The sequence below is a fragment of the Cavia porcellus genome, unplaced genomic scaffold (genome assembly GCF_034190915.1).
Source record: "Cavia porcellus strain 051 isolate PalLab524CR breed Dunkin Hartley unplaced genomic scaffold, mCavPor4.1 scaffold_5, whole genome shotgun sequence".
NCBI lineage: Eukaryota > Metazoa > Chordata > Mammalia > Rodentia > Caviidae > Cavia > Cavia porcellus.
In genome coordinates this window covers 24,897,421-24,920,748 of record NW_026947488.1, presented here as the reverse complement: position 1 = coordinate 24,920,748, position 23,328 = coordinate 24,897,421, and the positions used below count along the sequence as shown (strand labels likewise).

At 48.4% G+C, this 23,328-nt stretch overlaps 1 protein-coding gene across 7 annotated transcripts; it reads left to right on the top strand.

The window, feature by feature from the left end:
* Positions 1–4,673: 4,673 nt before the first annotated feature.
* Tgif2 (TGFB induced factor homeobox 2) lies at positions 4,674–23,002 on the top strand. 7 transcript variants are annotated; one of them, XM_063248404.1, is made up of 4 exons: positions 4,903–4,925; positions 7,508–7,627; positions 9,161–9,386; positions 20,192–23,002. In XM_063248404.1, exons 3-4 carry the CDS (start codon positions 9,195–9,197, stop codon positions 20,711–20,713), a joined length of 714 nt encoding a protein of 237 aa, XP_063104474.1. In that variant the 5' UTR covers positions 4,903–4,925; positions 7,508–7,627; positions 9,161–9,194; the 3' UTR covers positions 20,714–23,002. The 7 variants fall into 7 exon arrangements, with proteins under 7 accessions (XP_063104475.1, XP_063104474.1, XP_005002817.2 ...); XM_013150298.3 differs by lacking the exon at positions 4,903–4,925 and adding an exon at positions 5,035–5,213; XM_013150299.3 differs by lacking the exon at positions 4,903–4,925 and adding an exon at positions 5,035–5,306.
* The last annotated feature ends 326 nt before the right edge of the window (positions 23,003–23,328 follow it).

Here is a 23,328-nt window from a genome sequence, read left to right as displayed (position 1 = left end):
ATCAAAAGTTCAAGCCCAGCTTGGGTAACTTAGTAACTTAGCAAGACTCCTGTCTCAAAAAAAAAAGCCTAGGGATGCAGCTCAGTGTAAAGGCCCTGGGTTCAATCCCCAGTACTGCAAAACAAACGCCAGAGTTGCCTGAGCTGTGAGTAGACAGGCACACACATACATACATGTAAATAAGTATGTGCATTTTTAACATACAGAATACATACACAAGAATCTTTCAAAAACATTTAAGCCTCAGATAGTGGAATGTCAAAGAAGGAAAACATCTTTTAGGTTTATCATGTCCAGATGCTTTTCTCAAATGAAGAAGGAAAGCCGAGTCCAGAGAGGCGCAGGTCAAGGCCACACAGCTCCAGAGGCACAGCTGCATGGGGTAACAGGAGACTTCTACCTGTGGTGTCGCAGGCCCTTAACATTGTTCACAAACAGCTTCCACAGCTGTTTTGATTCTTGCCAAAGCCTGAGGTTTTTCACAGGTGAGAAAACAGGTTCAAAGTGTTTGGCAGATCTGCTTCAATCACCTAAGTACTCACCCCAGTCCTGAGTGCCACACCCCTCCCACCACGTGGCACAGCCCCCAGAACCTTCATGATGGCCCAGGCCATAGGGCTCCAACATTGATTTCAATCTGCCAAGGCAGGCACTCAAAAATAAATGCTGTGAGGATGTAGCCCAGTGGTAGAGCACTTGCCTAGCGCATATAAGGACCTTCGTTCAATTATTCGATCCCCAGCTCAAAAAAAAAACAAAAAAAGAAGGCAGGTGAAGAGCGATGATTAATCAATAGGTAAATGCCAGCCCCTAGGAGAAAACTAATCAATTATGGTTGATGGAGAAGCTAGAGAAGACTCTGAGGGATGATAATGTTGCTGTGAAAAGCCACATGGATGACACTGTAGAACCGTACAGAGGAGCCACGGATCCCTGTCCCCTGCAGGTCTATAGAAGCTTCACTTCCATCTGGCATAGTCACCTAACACCCCATTCCAGTCTCTTCCCAAAACTCCTCAGCCACTGTCCCAGGAATCTGTCCAGGACATCCTGTGGCCTGCAATGCCAAAATTCAGGTTCTTCCCATTTTTTAAGGTGAACAACCCCAGATGTTGTGTGCCACTTGTTTGTTCTGGCCTTTGCTGGACATACTCCTCTCTACCCCTATCCTAGCAGCATCTCCATTTTTTTTTTTTTTAATCCATATCCTTTGTGGTAAGGCCTAGACTTGGCTCATCTTGGCAGTCAGTGAATCCTCTTCCATAAAAAGGGAGTCAGCTGGCTGCTGTTTTGTTTTTAATGAAAGTAGGCTCAGTCAGGTGTGGTGACACACACCTGTAATCTCAGGCCTCAAGAAGCAGAGGCAGGAGGCTCACTGAGTTTGAAGCCAGCCTGAACATATTGAGACCTGCTTTCAAACAAAAAATAAACTCATATCACATTCATTTGCACCTATGTGCACCAGTAATTCTAGAAAGAGTACCACTGGTGCAATGCCCCACAGCAGATAACCTAGGCAATGAGGTCTGGCTTACACACCATTTCTGTCTCTCTCCCTTTGCCCCAAATGTTCCCCAGAGGTCAGTACCCCAGACTGCTTATCAGGCAGGTCTCTTCTCTCAGGGACAGATTCTTTATTATGTGGTGAAAAAAGGAGAGGGATTTCTTGCACAAATATATTTGTGAAAGAGTGATGTTAGGGATCAAACCCAGAGTCTCATGCATGCTAGACAAGCACCCTACTGTTGATCTACAGCCACAGCCTGTAGGTTTTTTGTTTAATTTAGAAAAAAAGCATATCCAAATTGAATGAGAAGCCAAGTACCGTGGCACACATCTGTAATCTCAGCACTTGGGAAGCTGAGGCAGGTGGAATGCTGCAAGTTTGAAAGCTAGGATGACTATATGTAGTTTGTACCATGTCTTACAAAATAAAAAAAAGACAAAAAAAAAAAAAGTGAAGGGCACTGGGGATTTAGCTCAGCGGTACAAGCGCCTGCCTTGCAAGCAGGCAGTCGTGAGTTTGATCCCCAGTACCAATAAAAAGGAAAAAGACAAAAAAAAAAAAAAAAAAGAAAAGAAAAACAAATGAGAGGGCCCAGGGATGTAGCTCAGCAGCACAGCACCTGCCTGGCAAGTGCAAGGCCCAGAGTTTTTTGTTTTTTTTTTTTCTGGTACCAGGGATTGAACTCACGGGCCGCCTGCTTGCAAGGCAGGTACTTATGCCACTGAGCTAAATCCCCAGCCCCCAAGGCCCAGAGTTTGATTCATGATACCACACACACACACACACACACACACACACACACACACAAATTAAGAGAACCTGGAGCAGTGGCAAACACCAGTAGTCCCACCTATTCAGGAAGCTGAAACAGAAATCACTTGAGCCCTAGTGTTAGAGACCAGTCTGCAACATGAGAGCCCCTTGCCTCGCCCAGACAAAAGAGTGGAGGGAAAAAGATGAAAAATTAATAATAACTTAAATCACTGGCCACGGTGGCTCATACCTGCAGTCCTTGCTGCTCACTTAGAGACTAAGGGAAGGAGGATCAACTGAACTCAGAAATTCAAAGGCAGTCTGAACTGCATCTCAAAAACAAAAACAACAGATCAGTTGGCAAAAGTTTTTCCATGAAAGTAGTCCTCAAGTAGCCCCCAAGTCCCTTATGGTTGAACACAGTAAACTGTCAGTATACCTGGGCCAGCCCTACCCCACTTTGCAGGCACAGATTCATCCCATTACTAGAGCCCTGTGTCGGGGAGCCCTTTGTGGGGTGACGCCAGAGTTGCTGTAGCCAGACAGCTCCCACTGAGCAGTAGTTAGTTACAATTTTCCAGAATAATCTCATATAAGCATTTATCTTTGTGATGCAACTCATTTCTCAAACTATAGCCCTAAAAGTAGAACTACCGACTAAAAATATGCATACATTTTAAATTCTGATACTTAACTAGCTGAGCAATGTGACAAGATCATTCTCAAAATCTGAGATTTAGGGGTAAATGACAGTGTGAAATCCAGACACACATGGCCAGCCTCCTTCACCTCCCATCCCACATCCTCCACCTGTGGAGTGGGGAAGGGCTCCAAGATTTAGTCACTTCCATTCCCCACTTGGAAGGGACTTGGGAAGACTAGCCTAGGGGTCTGCCAATGGTGGGATTTGTGGAGTTTCTGGGCTCTAACCAGATCCCCAGTAAGTCCCCCAAAATGGCAGTCTGGCTTTCAGCACAGTGGCGCAACACCCATCCTGGTTCCTTCAGCACCCAGAGACAGTTACAACTCTTGCTTGTTTGGTGATGCCCCTAGTTTCCTGAAGGCCCTTGTCCCATGCATATGATGCCTCAGTAACCACAGCCCAGTTGGTTCTATCTTTCTTACCTAGTACTGCCCAGGCCTCCTTGTTCTCTCAGTCGGCTGTGCTCCCAGTACGACTTGCCCAAGAAATTCAGTTTGCTACCCTGGACCTCAGTTTCCCCACCTGTGCAATGCAGAGCATCTGGTAGTATCACTGACATTTTGGATGGACAGGATTGTGCTCAACTTGTAAAGAAGGCTGGCTTATTGGGGAGTTCAGGCGAACCTTAGGTCATTTAATCAACACCCTGATTGGTTAGTTCGTTTGGGGGAAAAAATTGGTTTTTGTCCCCATAGTTCTCAGCTGCTGAAGTGCAATTAAAACCAAAAGCTAAAGCTGACCAAGAGGACACAGCACACACCTATGTTCCCAAAACTGGATTACAAGGGGCTGAGGATGGAGAATCTAGAGTTCAAGGCCAGCCTGGGCTACATAGCAAAACTGTCTCAAAAACATAGCAAAAAGGCCAAAGCTGAACTGAGAGGCTGAGGTAGAAGGCTCACTCGAGCTCAGAAGTTCAAGGCCATCTTAGGCAACATAAGACCTGGCATTTAGCAACAAAATAATCAAGCATTAAAGAAAGAGCTGGGTATGGTGGTGCTGACATAATTCTAGCATTTGGGAGGCTGAAGTAGAGGACTGTCAAGAAAGAGTTCAAGGCCAGTCTTGATTATATGGTGAGACTCTGTCTCAAAACAAACAAAAAGAGACCATAAGTTATATTCAAGGCTTTTTTTTCCAAACATAAGACCCCAGCTATCTGAGCCTAGAAGAGGTAACAGGGCTAGAAAGGCCTTCCTAGGAAGGTCTGAGTTTTGCTGTGCCGGCTAGGGGATCCGTTGCCAGGTAATTCATAGAGCAGAGCAGAGAGAAGGACGTGCAGGCGGGCAGCAGGAGGCCAAGGAAAACCTGGACCTGGGCTTAGTGGGTAAAGAAAAAAGAAAAACCTGCCAGGATCGCTACGAGCTCCCAACTGCTTCCGTCCAGGACCAGCCAGCAAAGAGAAGGCTTGGCCTCCACTGTCAGACGCACCTGGACAGATGACACTGGCGGACTGACAAAAACAAATACACAGCCTTTCTGCGGCTCCCGCGTAAACCGGCACCTACCAGATAACCAGAGCGCTGCACGGGATGATGCCCACGAAGCGCGGGCACAGCCTGGCTGCGTCATCAACGCTCCCTAAGCGCTGCCAGTTAGCACCCCCGACCGCCCCTCGAGTGCGTGACTGGGATACCTGCTTGGGGTTTTGTCGGAGATGGCCTTCTTCCCGACTCCATGGGCCCTGGACAGAAGAGCCATCGCATCCTGAACTGTCCCTTACCACCTGGAGGTTAAGTCTCAGGACTAAGTGTCCCTCAGTTTCCCCAAGCTACGGGAGCCATCCCAGCTTCGGCCCAGGAGAGCGGCTGGCAGCAAATCTACTACCGCCGAGTCAGGCACTATCGCGCTCCCTCCGCCACGCCCCACCCCATCAACAGGCACACAGTAGGCGCTCCGGAAACGCCCTCGGAGAGGAGGAGCGGGCCACTTCCTGCCCCCAAGCGGACTGCGCGAGCACAGGTCCCCCAGCTCGCCGCTTGAGGCCATGTGGCATTCCTGAGGGGGGTGGGCGCAGGAAGGAGGTGCCGGCCCCGCCCCTCCCTCGGTGGGCGGGGCCAAGTCCCCAGCGCCGCCGGCCCTCCCCGCGGGGGGTGGGCGTAGCTGGCCGCGCTCGACTCAAAGTTTGTTTTCTGCCTCCAGGCGGTGGGGGAGGGCGAGGCGCGCGCTGAGGGGAGGAGAGGGGATCTGACGTCAGGCCGCGAGGTGCTTTCCAGCCGCGAGCTGTCAGGCGGGTGTCAGGCTCGGCAGGTACGCGGCGCGCGCCCCCAGCGTCCCCCGCCCCCGGCCTGGACGCCCCGCACCCCGCCCGAGGCCGCGTGGGCCCGAAAGCCGCCGGGAGAAGTCAGTGCGGGACTCCGGAGGGGCGGAGATGGGGGTGGGGGCGCGCGGACAACTTGGAAAGTTTCTTTTTCGCGACCCGGCGGGGGAGGGGGCGTCGTCCAGGCGCGTGCGATGGTGGGTGTGTGAACTCCGTTGTGTCTGTGAGCCCCGACTGCGGAGTGTCGGCGAGGGGGCCTCGCCAGCCCCCCCGGAGGAAGCTCGCTCGGGGCCCTTTTGGGGGGCCCAGTTCCCTAGGATCCTACCCTGGGAGAGGGCCGCCAGTGCCCAGGACAGGGGCGAGCGCGCGGGGGGCGGGTTTGTTTGGTTTCAAAAGTGCACGTTGCTAACCGCCGGCTGGGCCCCCCCGCGGCCGAACCGGGGAGGGGGCCGCACAAAGTGACAGCTGGGGGTGGGGGCCGCGGGAAGGGCCGGGAAAGGGGAGGGCTGGGGAGCCCGCGCGAGTTCCCCTTTCCTTTGGAACAAAGGAAAGTCTGTCTCCGAGGCATCTGTCACTCCTGGGCGGGCCAAGGCGGTGGGGCGCGTGGGGCCGGCGACCCGAAGAAAGTTTGTGCGGCGGGGACCCTCGAGCCGGACAAGAGAGAGCAAAGCCTACGGCGGGGGAGGCGTGCGGTCCCGGGGGCTGGGGGCGGCCAACATGGAGTCTGGGCGCAGGACTGGGGGGGCGGTGCGGAGGTGGGAGCCCAGCCCCCTCCTCTCCCCTCCCCCTCCGGGCCGAGTTGGGAGCACAAAGCCGAGCGCGCACGCTCCGCCGGCCCCGCGCCCCGAAGAGTCAGTCTGCTCAGAACAGCAGGGAAAGGGGGTGGGACCCAAACTTTTTCCTGCCCCGGGACAGACACGTGAGTTTTCTTTCTTCCAGAGCCTTCGCTTCCCCGAGATTGCAGGCTGACTGGGAAGCTGCCGCGCGCTTTCTGACCCTGGGTGGTGGGCCGGGGTGCTGGCGCCCCGAACGCCGGCTGACCCTTCGCCGCCCGGGGAGCCATGTGCTTCACTTGGTCTGGGCCGCGGGGGAGGCTGCGCGCTTTGTGTGAACTGTTGGGAATGCTAGCGCCAGTGCGCAGCCCGGGGGAGTGCCCGCCGAGCCAGGACAGTTGTCAGAAAGTTCCTGCGGGAGTGGCTGCAGGTGGTGCCGCGGGAGTGTGTGGGAGAATACGCGGGGCGTTGTGTCGGAGGATTGCTGCCACAGAACTGATGGCCGGTGTGATGACGTCCGGCACTTCCCCTTTCAGGGAGATAGTAGGTGGGCAGGTCGGTTGGAGTTCGTGGGTGGGCAGATGCAGTAGTTGGCCTAGTTGTATGGGTCCCAGTTGTCGGTACTGGGCATGCGGTTCTAAGCAGTTTTTTGTGTCTGGTCCCTGGAAATCACGGAGTCGAGGCAAGTTATCTGTGCGCTGTTAAAATTACTTGGCATGAGGATGTGCCAGTATTGGGGTGTATGTATGGGAAACCTGCCTGACTACAGTCAGGTCTGGGGTGCAGGTCACCGAGATAAAATTTTATGGACTGAGAGGTCATCCCCAGGGCCCACCCCTGGAACCCTGCAGACTGACTTCTAGCTGGCAGCCAGGGTGGAATTTGTACAGATAACCTTGAGTAAACTGAAGACTTCCAGGGCTCATCCCTGAGCCCAGATCCTAACAGCCCTGGTGGCTCTTAATGTATGACCTTAGAATGCAGCCTGCTGGTGGAGCCCTCTGAGGAGTGGCGCCTCTAAGCTGTGCCTGCCTCACCTCCAGGTGGCCTGGCTGACGGTAGACCCTTCCCTCGAAAGCCTGGCCTAACCGGCCTAGAGATCTGGGATCAGGCCCAAGTCGAGGAAACAAAACCTGGGAGATGCCAGAGTCTGTTGGCCCGGCCTGCTGGGGAGCTGTTAAAAGGCTGAGAAGGGAGGAGCCTTGGATTCTGGCATCAGCTAGGCCTGGAATTTTTGCTTTTAAAATGTAAATTTCTTTGCTGGTGTGTATGAGAACTTTAGGGAATGAGCAGCTGAGTTGGCATATCTAGGGAAAAAAACGTTCCTTCATTTGATGGGTGAGGGAGGACCTTTACCCAGGGGTCATAACGACCAAGGGGAGGGCGCGGCAGGGACCAGAGCCCAGTCTTGCCTGCTCTCTGAATTTTGAGAGGTTGAGTCTGGGATCAGGCTGTGAAGGAGAAGGTCTAAGAAGTAACCAGTAGGAATGACTCACTGCTCTTTCCCGCAGGGTACACAGTTGATGCTCAGCAAATATTACATGGGTTGCTGAAGGCCGTGGTGATTATAGTTTCCAGACTCTTCTTGGGCCTCAGACACGTGGGAGGCAGGATAATGTAGAGCCCACAAGGTGTGTGAGGGGAGGCAAGTTACCTGAACCCAAATCCTACTTTGATAACTTATCCTGGAGGTGGGATCTTTTTAAAATAATTTTACTGTGGTTTAACTCACACCATAAAACTTGCCCATTTAAAGTATGTACGTCGGGGCTGGGGATGTAGCTCTGGTAGAGTGCTTGCTTAGCATGCACAAGGCCCAGAGTTCAGTTCCCAGTACCACTAAATAAATAAAAAGTAAAATATACATATCAGTGGTTTTGGTATATTTACGACTGTATAACCATCACTACAGTCAAGTTAGGAGTTTTGTATGTGTGGTACTGGGGACTGACCAGGGACTTTCAAAGTAAGCTCTCTACCACTGAGCTAGCTATACTTGTATTTTGGGTTTGTTTTTTTTTTTTTAAGACAGTCTCACTATTTAGTACTGACTGGCCTTGGACTAGTAAGTATCCTCCTAAGTATCCTCAGTGCTGGGATTATAGGCCTATTACGGCACCTGGCCTTTACTTCTTTTTTTAACAAATCCATTTTATTCAAAGATAAAAAGAAAAAACTGTAACAAAAACAGGTCAGTGAGCAACAGTGGTACTGACTTTTACTTTTTGGAGGCAGGATCTCCCTAAATTTTTCAGGCTGTTGTCAAATCGGTGACCATCTTGCTTCACTTTTTAATCACTTCAAAAACCCCCATGTATTTCAGCTATCATACTTCTGTGCTTCCCAGTCCTGAATATGTGGACTTGTCCATCATGGTAGCACATACCTGTGATCCCATCACTAGGGAGGCTGAGGCAGAAAGACTGCTGCAAGTTTAAAGCCAACCTGGGCTAGATAGTGAGATTCTCCAAAAAACAAAAAATGTAGTCTTTTGTGACTGACTTGGCATAATGTTATCAAGGTCCATCCATGTTGTAGCAGATTTTAAGACTCACCTCTTTTTATAGCTAAACAATAGTCCCTCGTGTAGATAGATCAGATTTTGCTTTTCTAATTACCTGTTGATGGATACTTGATTGGTTCTACCATTTGGCTATCACAAATAATGCTGAGCATTTGTGTTCAAAGTCTTGTGTACACCCAGTTTTATATTTCTGTGGGGTAGATAGGAGTGAAATCATTGGGTCACTTGGTAACTTCATGTTAACTGTAACAGTCCCTTTGTTGGCTTTCTTAATCTAGTTTGCTCATCAGTAAAATAATAATTTCCCCCTCACAGGAGTTTGTGAAAATTAAATGAGGTGATAGATGTGAAGCTTCTGTAGATAGTAAAGAACATGGAAAACAATAGACCTTAGTGGTAGCTGTAATTATTTCTAGTCCTGTTCCACCTGTTTATTTCAGTAGTCACTCACCCATGCCATCCATGATAAGGTGACATTTTGGACTTTTCCTTTTAGCTTAGGATATTGTATATAGCCCAAGCCTTTGAACTGCAACTCCTGCATTTCTGGTGTCCCAGCCTGTAGTACTGTTTGGAGACAAGGAACAGGGTGAGAGGCAGAGCATCATAATGACATGCCTCTCCCATGTCTTTGTCCCAGGCTCACTGGAGGTCCAGCCTTGCCCCTAGGGACCATGTCTGACAGCGATCTAGGTGAAGATGAAGGTCTCCTGTCCCTGGCGGGCAAGAGGAAGCGCAGGGGGAACCTGCCCAAGGAGTCAGTGAAGATCCTCCGTGACTGGCTATACTTGCATCGCTACAACGCCTATCCCTCAGAGCAGGAGAAACTGAGCCTTTCTGGACAAACCAACCTCTCAGTGCTGCAGGTAAGTGGGGAACCTGGGCTATAGGCCCATCTCAGCTTTATCACTCACACAGTATGGCCTTGGGCCAGTCACCTCCCCCTGTTGGGCCTTAGTTCCTTCTTGGATCAAGTAAGAACACTTACTCTTTTGCCTCAAGAGACAAGGAAATAAGGTCATTACAGGTAGATTTCACTCTTGGGAGAATTCTGGAGAGGGCTTCATAGTGAGTTAAGAGCCCAGCCTGAACTGCATAGCAAAAAATAAAGGGGGCTGGGGATTTAGCTCAGCGGCATAAGTGCCTGCCTTGCAAGCAGGCAGTCGTGAGTTCGATCCCTAGTACCGATAAAGGGGGGGGGGCAGAAATCAGAGATCATGATTAGAAGATATGACTAGGTTACCCTAGCTCCCTCATAGTGTCTGTGAGCCCTGTCTTATGCTACCCATATATAAAGTGAAGGTTGGAGTTCTCTTCTGCTGGAAAGAACTGTTGTGAAGAATAGTTTCAGAACTGGAATCTATACAAGGTGTCAGCGAGACACATGACCCATGCCAGGAATCCTAAATACATAGGCAAGAGGATAGCAGTTTTGAAGCCATCCTGGGCAATTTAGGGAGATGCTGTTCGAAATACAGAAGGCTGGGGATGTAGCCTAGTGTTTGAGTACTCTGGGTTCCACCACAGCACCACAAAACTAAAGTATCTTAGTACAAAGTAGCATCTTACTTGAATTATCCTTGGTGTTGACCTGCAGGTGCCTTTGTTTGGTGCTTCCTGGACTGCCATTGCCTTGTATCCGATTTGGTTGTCATCTCCTTAGGAGACACTCAGCCTAGCACTGGCTCACCCCCTGCCCCACAGGACCCCACTACTCCCTGCATGTACCACCCCAGAGTGTTCCCCAAGCTCCTTCCTGATTTTGCACCTTTGCCCTTTAATGGCTCATTTGGTTCAGCCTATGGGACCGTCATCCCCCTTCTTTGAATACGTTCTACTTCTTGCTCGGCTTCCCATGAAGAGACATGGTAAGTGTTCGGCCCTGGAACTCTATCACTGGCTTTACTCGCTGGGCAGTGGTTAATCTGAGTCCGTCTGCAAGAAAAGGGTCTCCAGTTACAGATCCTGACTCAGATTCCATTCTCTCCCTAAGAGGAAGCCTGGACATCAGCCAGCTCACTGCTGTCTCTCTGAGCCTCGCTATTTCCTCGTGTGAAAATAGAGAGGTGGTTATAACACTTTCCTAGGGTATAGGAAAGAGGGACTGAGAATTCAAAGGTGACTCTGAGGTGTCTGCCAGTGAGTGCTTCTGCTCCTGTTTTCATCCTACTCGTGTGAGTTCAGGAGTCTTGGACTAAGCCCTGGTGCGCCAAGCAGGAAGCCTTTCAGAGTTACCTCCTGGGGGGCTGGGGATTTAGCTCAGCAGCATAAGCACCTGCCTTACAAGCAGGCAGTCGTGAGTTCAATCCCCGGTACCAATAAAAAAGAAAAAGACAAAAAAAAAAAAAATTCAGAGTTACCTCCTGAATACCCCCAATGTACCCAGCTATCTGCCTCGACACCCTGAGGGAGTATCCAGTCCCAGATGGGGATAAAAGGCAGGCTTTGCCACTGGTATTTGCAAAAGTGAGCACTGCAGGGACAGTAGAGGGCATAGACCCAGGCTAGAGCAGGATCTAGGGGCTCAAATAGACCTCCCAGAGGGAGTGGTCTGAAACTTACAGGTTGTCCAATTGCATAAGCAAAAGCCTGGGGCCTGAGAGCCAGGATTTCTAGATAGCTCTTTGCTATTCTGTCTCCAGCTTTTTTCCTTCAATACATCTTTTCTCTCATTTTATTGTTGTTTTGTTTGTTTGTTTTTGGAGACTCTCACTGTGTTGCTCAGGCTGGCCTTAGATTCACAGCAATCCACCTGCCTCCATCTCCTGAGTGTGGAGATTACAGGTGTGCCACCTATAATACCTCTTAGTTATTTAGGTTCTCTCTGACTGGAAGTTCAGGGTGGGGGTCACTGCTGTGCACCTCGTGCTTGTTAAACTACCTGTCACATTGAAATGAAGTTGATTTTTGTCAGACACACAGTTTCTCAAATCTTAGATATGTACCAATTCTTTTAAAACAATTTTTTTCATGGACATAACTCCTTCAGGATGTTAGCTTTGCGGGGGTTGGTTCTTTAAAACAGGGTTTCAGGCTGCCTTTGAACTCATGGCACTCTTGCCACAGCCTCCTGAGTGCTGGGACTGTAGATGTGCACAAGCTATATCCTCAAGATGTTAATTTTTAAAATTTGAGCCCAGTCTAGGAAAGTAAGTAAGTGTTCGGTTTTTTTCAGACAGAGTCTAACTATGTAACCCAAGCTGCCCTCCCTGCCTGGACATTGTATTTGTTTTTCTTCTTTTCTTTTTTCTTTTTGAGACAGCTTTGTAATTCAGGCTGACCTTCAATTCACTGTGTAGCCCAAGCTGGCCTCAGACTCATGGCAATCATCCTGTCTCAGCCTCTTTTTTGGTGGGGGTGGGCAGAAATCACACTCATACCTCATACTTGGTGTGCAGGCGCTTCGCTGTTGAGCTATATCCCTGACCCTGTCTCAACCTCTTGAGTACTGGGACTATAGGTGTGTGCCACCATGCCCAGCATAGCCTGGCCAATTGGAAAGACTCAAACTGGGTGTGGGAGAGGAGAATGGCTTCAAGTTCAAGGCCAGCCTGAACTGTGTAATGAAGCCCTATTTCAGAAAGATCAAAAAAAGAAAAAGACTAAATGTGAAGATGCTGGATCCAATTCCAATACTACCACCCCCCGCCCAAAAAAAAGATGTTAACTTTATTGTATCATTCAAAACTGGATAAAAATTTTTATTTTTGTTTTTATATGTAACTGTAAAGTCAAACAATGTTCTGAAGAGGGTAGGTGTAGAAATACTGAACTTCTGCCTTATACATTAAATGTCAGATGGCATTTTGCTGCCTATGCTAGGTATAGTAGGACAAAGGTGATGACCCTGGAAGAGATTCCCTGCAGGAGTCTGATTCCTACAGCCACAGTGCTTTTACTGTGATCAGAATGAAACACAAAGCCAAAGCATCCTTGTAGAGAACTAGTGGACCCCTGAGGGTGGCAGATCCACTTGGAGAAATCGTAAGTGTAGGGAAGTATCTCAGTGGTGACCACCTTGCTCTAGAGTCCTGCTGAAGGTCAGAGGCAGTGGGGACCCTCTGCCCTCCCTGAGGATACTACTGTCTCCCACATGAGCCTCAGGTACCTGAGACTGCCTAACTGGTCACAATAGTAACTCTTCCAGCTGGCTTCCCTTTCAGAGGGGCTCCTCTCCATAGTGCCTTCCTAGGGGATCACCCGTCTCTGTGCATATTTTCCTTAAATATTTCTGGACTGTAGCAACTTTCCAGTGCTCCTCCATGCCACTGCCACTTTGTGACTTCAAGACCTTGAGGGCCACCCTAGTCACCTTGCCTGTGCTTGTCTGCATGTCGGCCTCATCCCTTGCTACCCACACTCCTGCTGCACACACTACACTGATGGCTGCCTTTGGTTGCTTTCCTCCTACCTCTGACGGGGATACTCTGGATTCCTGGGGGAGCTGTATCTTCTCACAGCACCTGGACTGGGTCGCAGCACAGGGTGGGGGTGAGAGTATATGTGTGATGTACTTGATTAATTATATGTTTTTATTTTTTTGCAGCAGGGCCTCAGCACTGAGCTACATCCTGAGTTGTCAGGGTTGTTTTGTTTTGTTTTTTTTAAGACAGGATCTAAGTTGCTCAGGCTAGGCTTGAATTCATGATCTTCCTGCTTGAACTTCCCAGACTGCTGCTGATATTACAGGCATGCACTACCACACCTAGCTAGCTACTGGTTGCTTTTAAGATGGCATTGAAGGGGCTGGGGATTTAGCTCAGCAGCATAAGGGCCTGCCTTGCAAATTCGATCCCTGGTACTGATAAAAAAAAATTTTTTAAATTAGTAAAAAGATGGCATTGAATTCTGGAGGTGTGAAGTGTAGAGACCTAGTTCTATTACTATAGCCTCAGTGTTAGTTCACTGCTTGCACCTGATACATAAGGTTCAGTAATTAAATGGTTGAAATGATAGGAAATGAGTGTGGTTGGAAATGCCAAAAAAAAAACCCTGGAGGCTCCTCAGTTAAGAAAATTGATTTCGTTTCCTTGTTGCATCTCCTTTTCTTGCATTTCCTTTTTTTGGTTTTTTTAAGACAGAGTTTCACTACTTAGGTCAAGGCTAGCCTCAAACTCACAGCATCCTCTTGCCTCAGCCTCCTGGACATGCTTCCTATATTTACTTTTGAATTACTTCTTTGTTTTTATTTGTTTGTTTTTGAGACAGGGTCTATGAAGTTCAGGCTGGCCTTGAGCTCACTTTGTAGCCCAGGCTGGTCTCGAACTTGCAACAATCTTTCTGCCTTAGCCTCCCAAGTGCTGGGATTACAGGCATGAGCCACCACGTCTAGCTTCTTCTGTATTTACTTTTTAAAGTTTTGTTCTGAAATATCCAGAGAGATAAGAGAATATTACAGTGACTCCTCGATTCCTCTGGCTTTCAGGTATCCACATTTTGCAAAGCCTGTTTCAGCTTTCCCTGGGGGCAAACCTTTTGATTGTCTCTTTTAGCAGGCCCAGAAGCTATCTCATTAGCAAGACAGTGAGTCATTTAACCAATGGATTTGCTGGTACTTGCCCAGATCGAGGCAGCTGGGAGAGTAAGACCAAAAATAAAAAATAAAAATAAAAAACCTGTGAAAAATTTTCACAGGTCCTTGGGACACCCTCTAAGCCCAGTTTATTGGTTGGATTCCATCTGTGGTTTCTAGTCCACTGAGCTGCCTGCCTGGGAGGGTTCTGGGCCACATTTCTGCACTCTAGCATTCACCCAGCTTGACCGCTTGCCTTGTCCAGTGTCTGTGCTGGGAACAGTGGTAAATAGACCACTGTTGAGTGCTTCTGGTGGCAGGAGCTGCCACCAGAGAAGGGGTCTAGAGTGAGACGCCAGGGTACAGAGGCTGCAGAGCCAGCTGAGTGGGAGGGTGACCTAGCCAGCAGGGCAGCAACGCCTATCTTGCTGCCCCAGGCTGCCTCCTTTCTCTGCCTCAAATCTAGGTGCCTTCTGGACCTCCCACGGGCAGACTGGGTGTCCACCTCAAGGCCTTTCATCTCTATGTATACTTTTGCACTTCTCCTTACAGTTTTTTGCTTAAACAAAAGGCTTGGTCCACAAGGACATTTACAGTACAGTAAACCATTGATTTTTTTTTTTTGTCTTTTTCATTTTTATCGGTACGGGGGATGGAACTCACGGCCGCCTGCTTGCAAGGCAGGTACTTATGCCGCTGAGCTAAATCCCCAGCCCAAAAACCATTGATTCTTGCAAGGCAGGTTCTTATGCCACTGAGCTACATCCCCATCTGATTCTTAAGCCTAGATATAAGAACCCTCTGGATAGCTTGTTTAAAGCCACATGTTCCTAACCTTGACTCCAACCCCTCTGGGTCTGTAACACAGATAGGAAATAGCTGTTTTGCACTTTTTGGGGGGGGGTGGCTTTTTCTTTTTATCGGTACCGGGGATCAAACTCACGACCACATACTTGCAAGGCAGGTGCTTATGCCGCTGAGCTAAATCCCCAGGCCCTGTTTTGCACTTTTTTTTTTTTTTTTTTTTTTTTTTGTCTTTTTCCTTTTTATCGGTACCGGGGATCGAACTCATGACTGCCTGCTTTCAAGGCAGGCGCTTATGCCACTGAGCTAAACCCCCAGCCCCAGCACTTTTTTTAATAAATCATCTTTGGATGATTGTAATACAGCCAGGTGGTCACTCCCCTTCCCCACACTGGGAATTGAACCCAGGCCTTTGCATCCTAGTCATTTTTTTTTTCATTTTTTGAGACGAGGTCTCACTAAGTCATCCAGGCAGGGCTAGAACTTGCAGTTCTACTTAAGCCTCCTGAAGTTCTGGGATAAAGGCATGTACCACAGACCTAACTCAGCCAGCTGTTTTAAGAACACCTGGAAGCCCAGCACTTGGGAGACTAAGGAGACTGCCATTAAGTTTGAGGCCAGTTTGAACAACATAACAAGATGCTGTCTCAACACCTAGGTGTAGGTGGTTACCAGACATAGGCTGATACCGTGTTTATGAAAGGCCTGTCCCTGCCTTCTGTTCTTGCTGTCCTTCCTAGCTTAGAAGACCTTAGAGTGAAAATACCTGGTTGGCTTCTCCGATTATACTGTTTCATCCTCAGGGTCTGGGTCTGCTTACAGATGCCCTTCCTGCCTTCCCTCTCCTCCATTTGCCAGTGATTCAAAACAAAAAGCCATGAGCCTATCTGATGGCAAAAAGAGGCATCATGGAATAGAATTGTGGAAGTGACTGCCACACTTCCACCACCTCTCTGATGGCCTTGAGTGGGGCAAATCACATAGTTGTTTCTGACTTACAAGAGTGTTAGGCAGCTGGCAGAGGCCACAATGCAATGATACACTTGGGTCCCCCTCCCCTGTGGGTACTGCATTCTATGGGATGAGATGTGTAGTTTTCTGTGGACCTGAATGACAATTGAGAATGTGCACAGTGGGTATTTTCTGTGCTCTTGGAATCCTCACCCAAAATGGGAGGTGGCATTGGGGCTAGCTACCCACCCAGCTGCTTATCAGCACCCAGGCCCACCTCCTTGAAACTCCCCTGGCTCTACTTTGCCTTATCCAGGTTACTGTGACCCAATCATTCCCCCACATGCAGGGGTGAGGTGGAGAGCTGCTGTGTCCTGTATAGTTGGTACTAGTAGCTGTGTACTGGTAGCAGAGGAGGCCACCATGGGAAGAGGGAGGAAAGAGGGAAGATACTGCCCTGGAGCCAGGAGAAAGAGCCTGGGTGCTGGTCAAATTGCAGCCTCTAGATGTGTGACTTTGAGGAACTTACTGAACCTCCCTGATTAAGGCCTCTATTTCTCCAAAGGAGATTATCATACAACCTACCTCACAGGCTGCTGAAGATGCATGTAACAGAAGAGCAGCTGTTGGTCTGTGTTCAGGTGTTACCCTTAGGGTTAAGAGGACCATAATTCTCTGGCAAAGCTTATCTGTCTGATCTCTGTAGGAGAAGAAGAGCAAAGCAGTGGGGCCCCTGCAACCAAGAGACAGGGTTTTAATCCCAGCTCTGCACTTAGAGGCCATGTGACTTTGGGCAAGTTCTTTCATGTTGCTGAGGTCCAGTTCCCTGTGCAGTATTGTGGAGACACTGCTCGTTTCCTCCAGGGCTTGCATGTAGATTAAACATAATCCAAGTGAGATCGCTGGCATGATGATACCTGACACTGAAAGTGTTTCCTTCCTTCCTCTCACCCAGATGTTCAGCCTTCTATTTGTAGCTCCCATGTGCTCCGGTGCACAGTCAGCTCAGCCAGCGTCTTATGATGCTGGTTACGTGCCCAGTTACGTTGGGGGGAGCACAGGGTGAAGAGAGGTACACAGGCTGCAGAGGCAGGGTCCATTGGGGTAGGATAGAGCGGGCTGCAGAAACCTCTGGCTGTGCCCTGGGGGCTTCCCAGCCTGAGGGACCTGATGCTTTTTTTTTTTTTTTTTTTTTTTTTTTTTGGACAGAGGATCAAATTCAAGACCTCATGTAGGCAAGCACTTATGCCACTGAGCTACATTCCTGGCCTTGTGGTGCTCTTTTTTGAACATCTGGGGAATGATATAACTGCAGGCACCAGCTCCTGTCACAGAAGGCTGTCCCTTTGCCTGTTCAAAGGCAGTCAATGGGAAGATAGTACCAAGGCCTTGCTCAGATATGGATCAAGAAAGTAGCCTGCTAATCTAATAGCCAGCAACAGGAACTAGTACAAGAGCCTTCGGCCCTTGATGCGCTTCACAGACATTAGAGGAATGCTGGACATTGCTGCCCATACACTTCTCACCTCCTAGACACAAGGGGTGAAGGGAAAGGAGAGGGCTATCTTTTCTTTGTACTACAACAGCTTGTATTTCTTACAAGTCCCTAAATATGTGCTGATGAATTGAATTAAAAAGACAAACAGGAGAGGGACCTGACTGAAAGTGTGAAGTTCCAGTCAAGTCACTTAGCAGTTTACTAGTATTGCAGGCTAGTGCAGTCAGCCCTGCCCATCAATGAACCCATCACCTACCTTGTCAGTTTGTAAACCTTTCCTACCTTAGGACATTGGCATTTGCTGGTCTGTTCAGGAAATTCTTTCTGTGGCTGGTTCTTCTTTACCCTTTAGGCATGATTCTTACCTAGGCAGTCTCTTACTTGTTATATGCTATTCCTTTGTTCTTTTTTCCTCCCTAGCACTTAATGGTGATCACTCACCTACTGGTTTATTGGCAGTGCACATGATCCAATGAACTGTTAGCACCATGGGCACAATACATATCTGCTAAAAGGCATCCCCAGCTGGCACAGTGGTGCATGCCTATAATCCCAGCTCCTTCGGAGGCTGAGGTAGGAGTACTGCAAGTTAGCAACTAACCAGGGCCATTTTAGCAGGACCTTGTCTCAAAATTAAAAAGGTAGAAGGTATTGCTCAGTCATACAATATTTGCCTAGCCTTTGTGAGACCCTGAGTTTAGTTCCCAGTGCTGGAAAGAAAAATTAGAGACTGACAACCAGTGACAAGGATGGAATGGAGACTATTAAAAGTTCAGGCTGGGGATTTAGCTCAGCAGTATAAGCGCCTGCTTTGCAAGTATGCAGTTGTGTGAGTTCGATCCTCAGTACCAAAAAAAACACAAAACAGTCAAGTTCAGGAGCTGGGAATGTAGCTCAGTGCCAGAGGCCCTGGGTTCAACCATGTGGAAGGTGCCCAGACAAAAATGGGGTAGGGTGTTAGATGTGTCCCCAAACCATGAGCACCTAGAGCCTTACAGCCAATCAGTGGAAAATTTCAATCCTCATAATCTTGGTATTGCTTAGGAACAGTAATGTTTTTTATAGGTGCATTGTAGCCTTTGTGGCTTTTCTCTGCACTGCAGCAAGGTTGTACTTTGCAGCTTTTAGGGAGTGAATTACCCTGCATTATCTGCTCTTTACCCATCCACACCTAGCTGGACAGCAGGTTCGTCTGTTTCATAAAATATTTGTCCTTTTCTTGCCACCTCCTTTAACATAATTTGAACTGCCAGCCTCACTCTGTGGTCTCAAATCTGTTGTCCACATAACAAGTCAGCCCTTTGCTTAAAATCTTCCTAATAAGGGGCCAGAGATTTAGCTCAGCAGCATAAGCACCTGCGTGGCAAGCACTAGGTCATGAGTTCAATCCCTAGTATCAAAAAAAAAAAAAAAAGAAAAAAGAAAGAAAATGTTCCTAATGAGTCAGGTATGCTGGTGTTCATAAAAAAGAAAGAAAATGTTCCTAATGAGTCAGGTAATTCCAGCACTTAGGAGGCTGAGCCAGCAGGACTACTTCGAGTTCAAGGCCAACCTGGACTATATAGTGAAACTCTCAAAAAGACCCACCCTCCTAATGATGCACACCTATAATTCCAGCACTCAGGAAGCTGAGGCAGAAATGCCATGAGTTTGAGGCCAGCCTTGCAGCCTGGACTACATAAGGAGTTCAGGGCAGGCCTGAACTATAAAGCAAGACCCTGTCTCCAAAACCAAAACAACCCTCTTACAGCTCTCTTTTACTTGCCTGTAAAGAATCAAATCCTTACTGTAAAAGATTGTCATCTCTAGTTCCCACTCTGGTCCCCAGCCACCTGCGCCTGCCTTCGCAGTTTCTCTTTGGTACTATGCTGCAACCCACCTCTGCTACCTTGCCTCCCACCTCTACAACTGGTTGTCCTTCAGGTCTCTGTTAAGCAGCAGTTCAGATAATGTTAATAATCTCAGAGCCTAGAACTATTGTCTCCAAAAGCATCATTGGATCTTCCCTTTATTGGCCTTAACATAGTAGCACTTCGGCATTTATTTATGTGACTTGTTTTTCCTTTTTTCTTTTTTTTTGGGGGGGGGGCTTTACAATGAGTTACATCCCTAACACGCACACTTTGTGTGTGTGTGTGTGTGTGTGTGTTTTGAGACAGGGTTTCACTGTGTAGTTCAGGTGGCCTGGAACTCACAAGGATCCTCTCAAGTACTAGGATGGCAGCATGCACCACCATGACCACTCTTGAGGAGCTCATCAGGTGTCATGCCTCATGCCTACAATCCTAGCACTCAGGAAGCTGAGGCAGGAGGATCACAAGTTCAAGGCCACCCTGCGCTATTATTATGTAGGTCTTTTTTTTTTTTTTTTTTTTTACCAAGACTAAGTCACTAAATTGACCCAAGTGGGTGCAAACTTGGAATCCTCCCACCTCAGCCTCCCAGAAGTACACTAACATGTCCAACCTTTTTTTTTTCCTTCCAGTCCTGGGGATTAAACCCAGGGAGCACTAAAAACTATATCCTCATCCCTTTTAAGTTTTTCCTTTTTTTTTTTTTTTTTGTACTGGGGATCGAACTCATGACTTGGCAGGCAAGCATTTGTGCCACTGAGCTAAATCCTCAGCCCAAGTTTTTCCTTTTGAGATAAGGTCTCATTAAGTTACTCAGGATGGCTTCAAACTTTCAATCTTCTTACCTCAGTCTCCAGTAGCTGGGATTACGGGCATACCACTGCACCTAGCTCAGTTTGTGTGACTTCTTATGTGACTCTCCCTTCCTTCACGAATCTCTAAAGGCAGGGATCATGTCTGTAGTTTGCTGCAATGTTCCTGGTGCCTAGAAAACAGTACTTCGTTAGCTAGGTTGGATGGAGTGAACTGATCAGTCTCTCATATTCATTCCAGATATGTAACTGGTTCATCAACGCCCGGCGGCGGCTCCTCCCAGACATGCTGCGGAAGGATGGCAAAGACCCTAATCAGTTCACCATTTCCCGCCGTGGGGGGAAAGCCTCGGATGTAGCCCTTCCTCGTGGTAACAGCCCCTCAATGCTGGCTGTGTCCGTACCAGCTCCCACCAATGTTCTCTCCTTGTCTGTGTGCTCTGTGCCACTCCACTCAGGCCAGGGGGAAAAGGCAGCAGCTCCCTTCTCACAAGGGGAGCTAGAGCCCCCTAAGCCACTGGTCAGCCCCAGTGGTACATTAACCCTGCTAACCAGGGCTGAGGCTGGGAGCCCCACAGGTGGACTTTTCAACACACCGCCACCCACACCCCCAGAGCAGGACAAGGAGGACTTCAGCAGCTTCCAGCTGCTGGTGGAGGTGGCGCTGCAGAGGGCTGCTGAGATGGAGCTTCAGAAGCAGCAGGACCCAGCACCCCCATTGTTGCACACCCCCATCCCTTTAGTTTCTGAGAACCCCAAGTAGGCATCTGCCAACAGGGGTGTTCAAGGCTGGAGCCAGCTGTCCTGGGTTCCCGATTCACTTCCTTCCTACAGAGGGTTTTCTGTGGATCACTGCCAAGCATCAGGATCATCTCCTCTGTCCAGAAGTCTTGAGCAGGAAGATGCCCGCTGGTATCACTATGCTGTGATGGGGACCTCTCCTATGCTGACTCTGCCATTTCTCCAGGCCTCTTCTCGGTAATGAGACCAAGGGATTGGAGATAGGCATGGTGCTGCTGCTGTTTCTCCAGAGACCCCAGGACACTTGTTCCAGCCTCCTTTCCTGGGCTGGGCTCAGGAAACCAGCCAAGTTCAGACCTCTCTGGGTCCAAGCTGCCGCTGAGCTGTGCCTCTTTGTGTCATGCCAGGTGTGGACATTTCAGGTTCATAAGTGTGGACAAAAGAGGAACCCAGCAGATGTAACAGGACCGACTCCAGTTGAATGTTTAGGTGTTTGCTAACTGTTAATTTTTCCCTTTTTGCTGTGGTTTGATTTATAGCAGTAGTTGTCCCAGGTGTGGGGAATGAGAACATTGCATGATAGAGTCTGATAAAGAGATTTATCTACCACTGCAACTGAGAATTGTTGTATAAGGAAGGAATGTTTGTTATTTTGGGGACCAGCAAAATTTCTGCATAGCACAAACTTCCAAATGGTTGTTTTGGTGTTGATTTACCACCCACAACACAACCCCACCACCTCTGGGGGGAAAAAGGTAGAGGGAGAATACGTGGGCACTGGCTTTTTGGCATTAGGCACAAAAGGGGACAAGGCCAAGAGACAGCCCAATAGAATCTTGACAAAACCTAGACTTAGAGCAGAGAAGAACGGTAAAAACCAGAGAAGTGTTTGTTTTTATTTTTCTTTTTACTGTATTTGGGGGTGGGAGGGTAAGTATGCTAGACTAAGTGGTTTTTGTGGGTTTTTTTTTTTTTTTCTTTCATTTTAATGTTACCCCCTTCTTTATTCACGGCTTTGTCCTGCAGCCTGAGTTCTGAATCCCTTTAGGAACCTTGCTAGAACCCGAGAGGCTCTAGCATCTCCTTCTTGGAGAGAAGTGAGCCATCTGCTGGTCAGGAAGCCTTTGTAGCTACTCCAGCAGGCAGCTCTTGCCACAGCCAAGGCAGGAAAGGATTCCTGGAGGAAGCTTGAGTGTCCTTGTCTCACCCTTCTGTAAGTGCGAGTTGCAGGGCCTGCCTTTTTCTCAGTGAACAGATCATCTCCTTTCTCTTTTTATTTTGTTGTCTCTTTGCTGAGTGTTCAACAGCAGTATACCCCATCTTTATATATTCTAAGAAACACTAATCTTAGATTTTTATTAGTCAACGTATTTTTGTTCTTAATAACATTGTTTCTGGGCAAAAAAAAAAAAAAGACCAGGAGCCCCAGACTGTAGTTTGCTGAAATAGCCAGGTTGGGCATAAGGGGAAGGAGTTCCTGGGTGTTGGCTGACTTGGATGCACCCAGCCAGAAAAAAGAACACATCCTCTGTCCTTTCAGAAAGATCCCTGGCGCCCTCAAGAGGCTCCCCCACCCCTTGAGGGGCTGGTTCCATCCCTTGCTTGTGGGAGTAGAAATTTATTTTTTTTTTTAAACTGAAACAGCTATTGGTGGGCAAGATTCCTGGGCTGTGTTCTGCTCCCCTCCAGCCCCTTCCTCCTATGCCACAGGGGGTCAAGGGTCCTCCTCCTGAGGCCTGGCTGGTAAAGAATGAACATGGCAGCTTCAGAGCTAGTTGGAGTTGCTGTCTGCCCATCTCATCCAACCCAGCCATGTCTGAGAGAGCCGGGGACCAGTGTGACTGTTGCGGGTGCTCCACAGCAGGGGACTTGGAGCATACTGGACTGAATGGGATTTCCCTTCTCACAGAGCACTGAGCAGGGAAGGGGACTGAGGGAGCCATGCTGCTGAATTCTGGTTGGCATTCCCCGCTTGGTCAAAATGGCACCTCTGGGGGTGGGGCAGCCTCTGCTTGCATTTGGTTATAAAATACACCTGGAGAAGAAGCAGTTGTCCCGTTCAATTATTTGAGCAAACAACTACTGTAAATAACTTCCGTTTTTTTGTCTTTTGTCAAATAAAGTTGTTTTGTTTTTATTTTTAAAGTAGAAAAAAGTGCTTGATCCACTGGCTCTGGAAACAAGTTTTTATATTCTGCTTTACCTTTCTCTTTAGTAGCCATATGTGAGTTTTGTGTATTCTGTCTCCTGTTTTCTTTCCTCAACCCCATTCCATATCCCGTTCATCACAATATAGGGGATTTAACCATTTCATGCTGAGCCAGTCTTTCTTGGGATCAGTAGTTGAACTTTGGGGTTGCTAAGTGACAGGGGTATGAATGTGGGGAACTGGCACCTTTGTCCACCCCATCAATGAGAAGAGCACAACTGCAGCATTAAACCAGTACAGAAAAACAGATATAAGACCAGCACTCGGGGCATTCCTGAAGCCAGTACCACCTCCACTTCCCTACTGTGTAAGCCAGTAAATTCCCCTTTGCTTAAACTAGCTGTAAGTGCATTTCATCCATATCAAAATAGCAGCCCAAAGTACAAAACCCAAAGGCTCTGAAGCCTGGTGTGTTAGAACGTACCTCC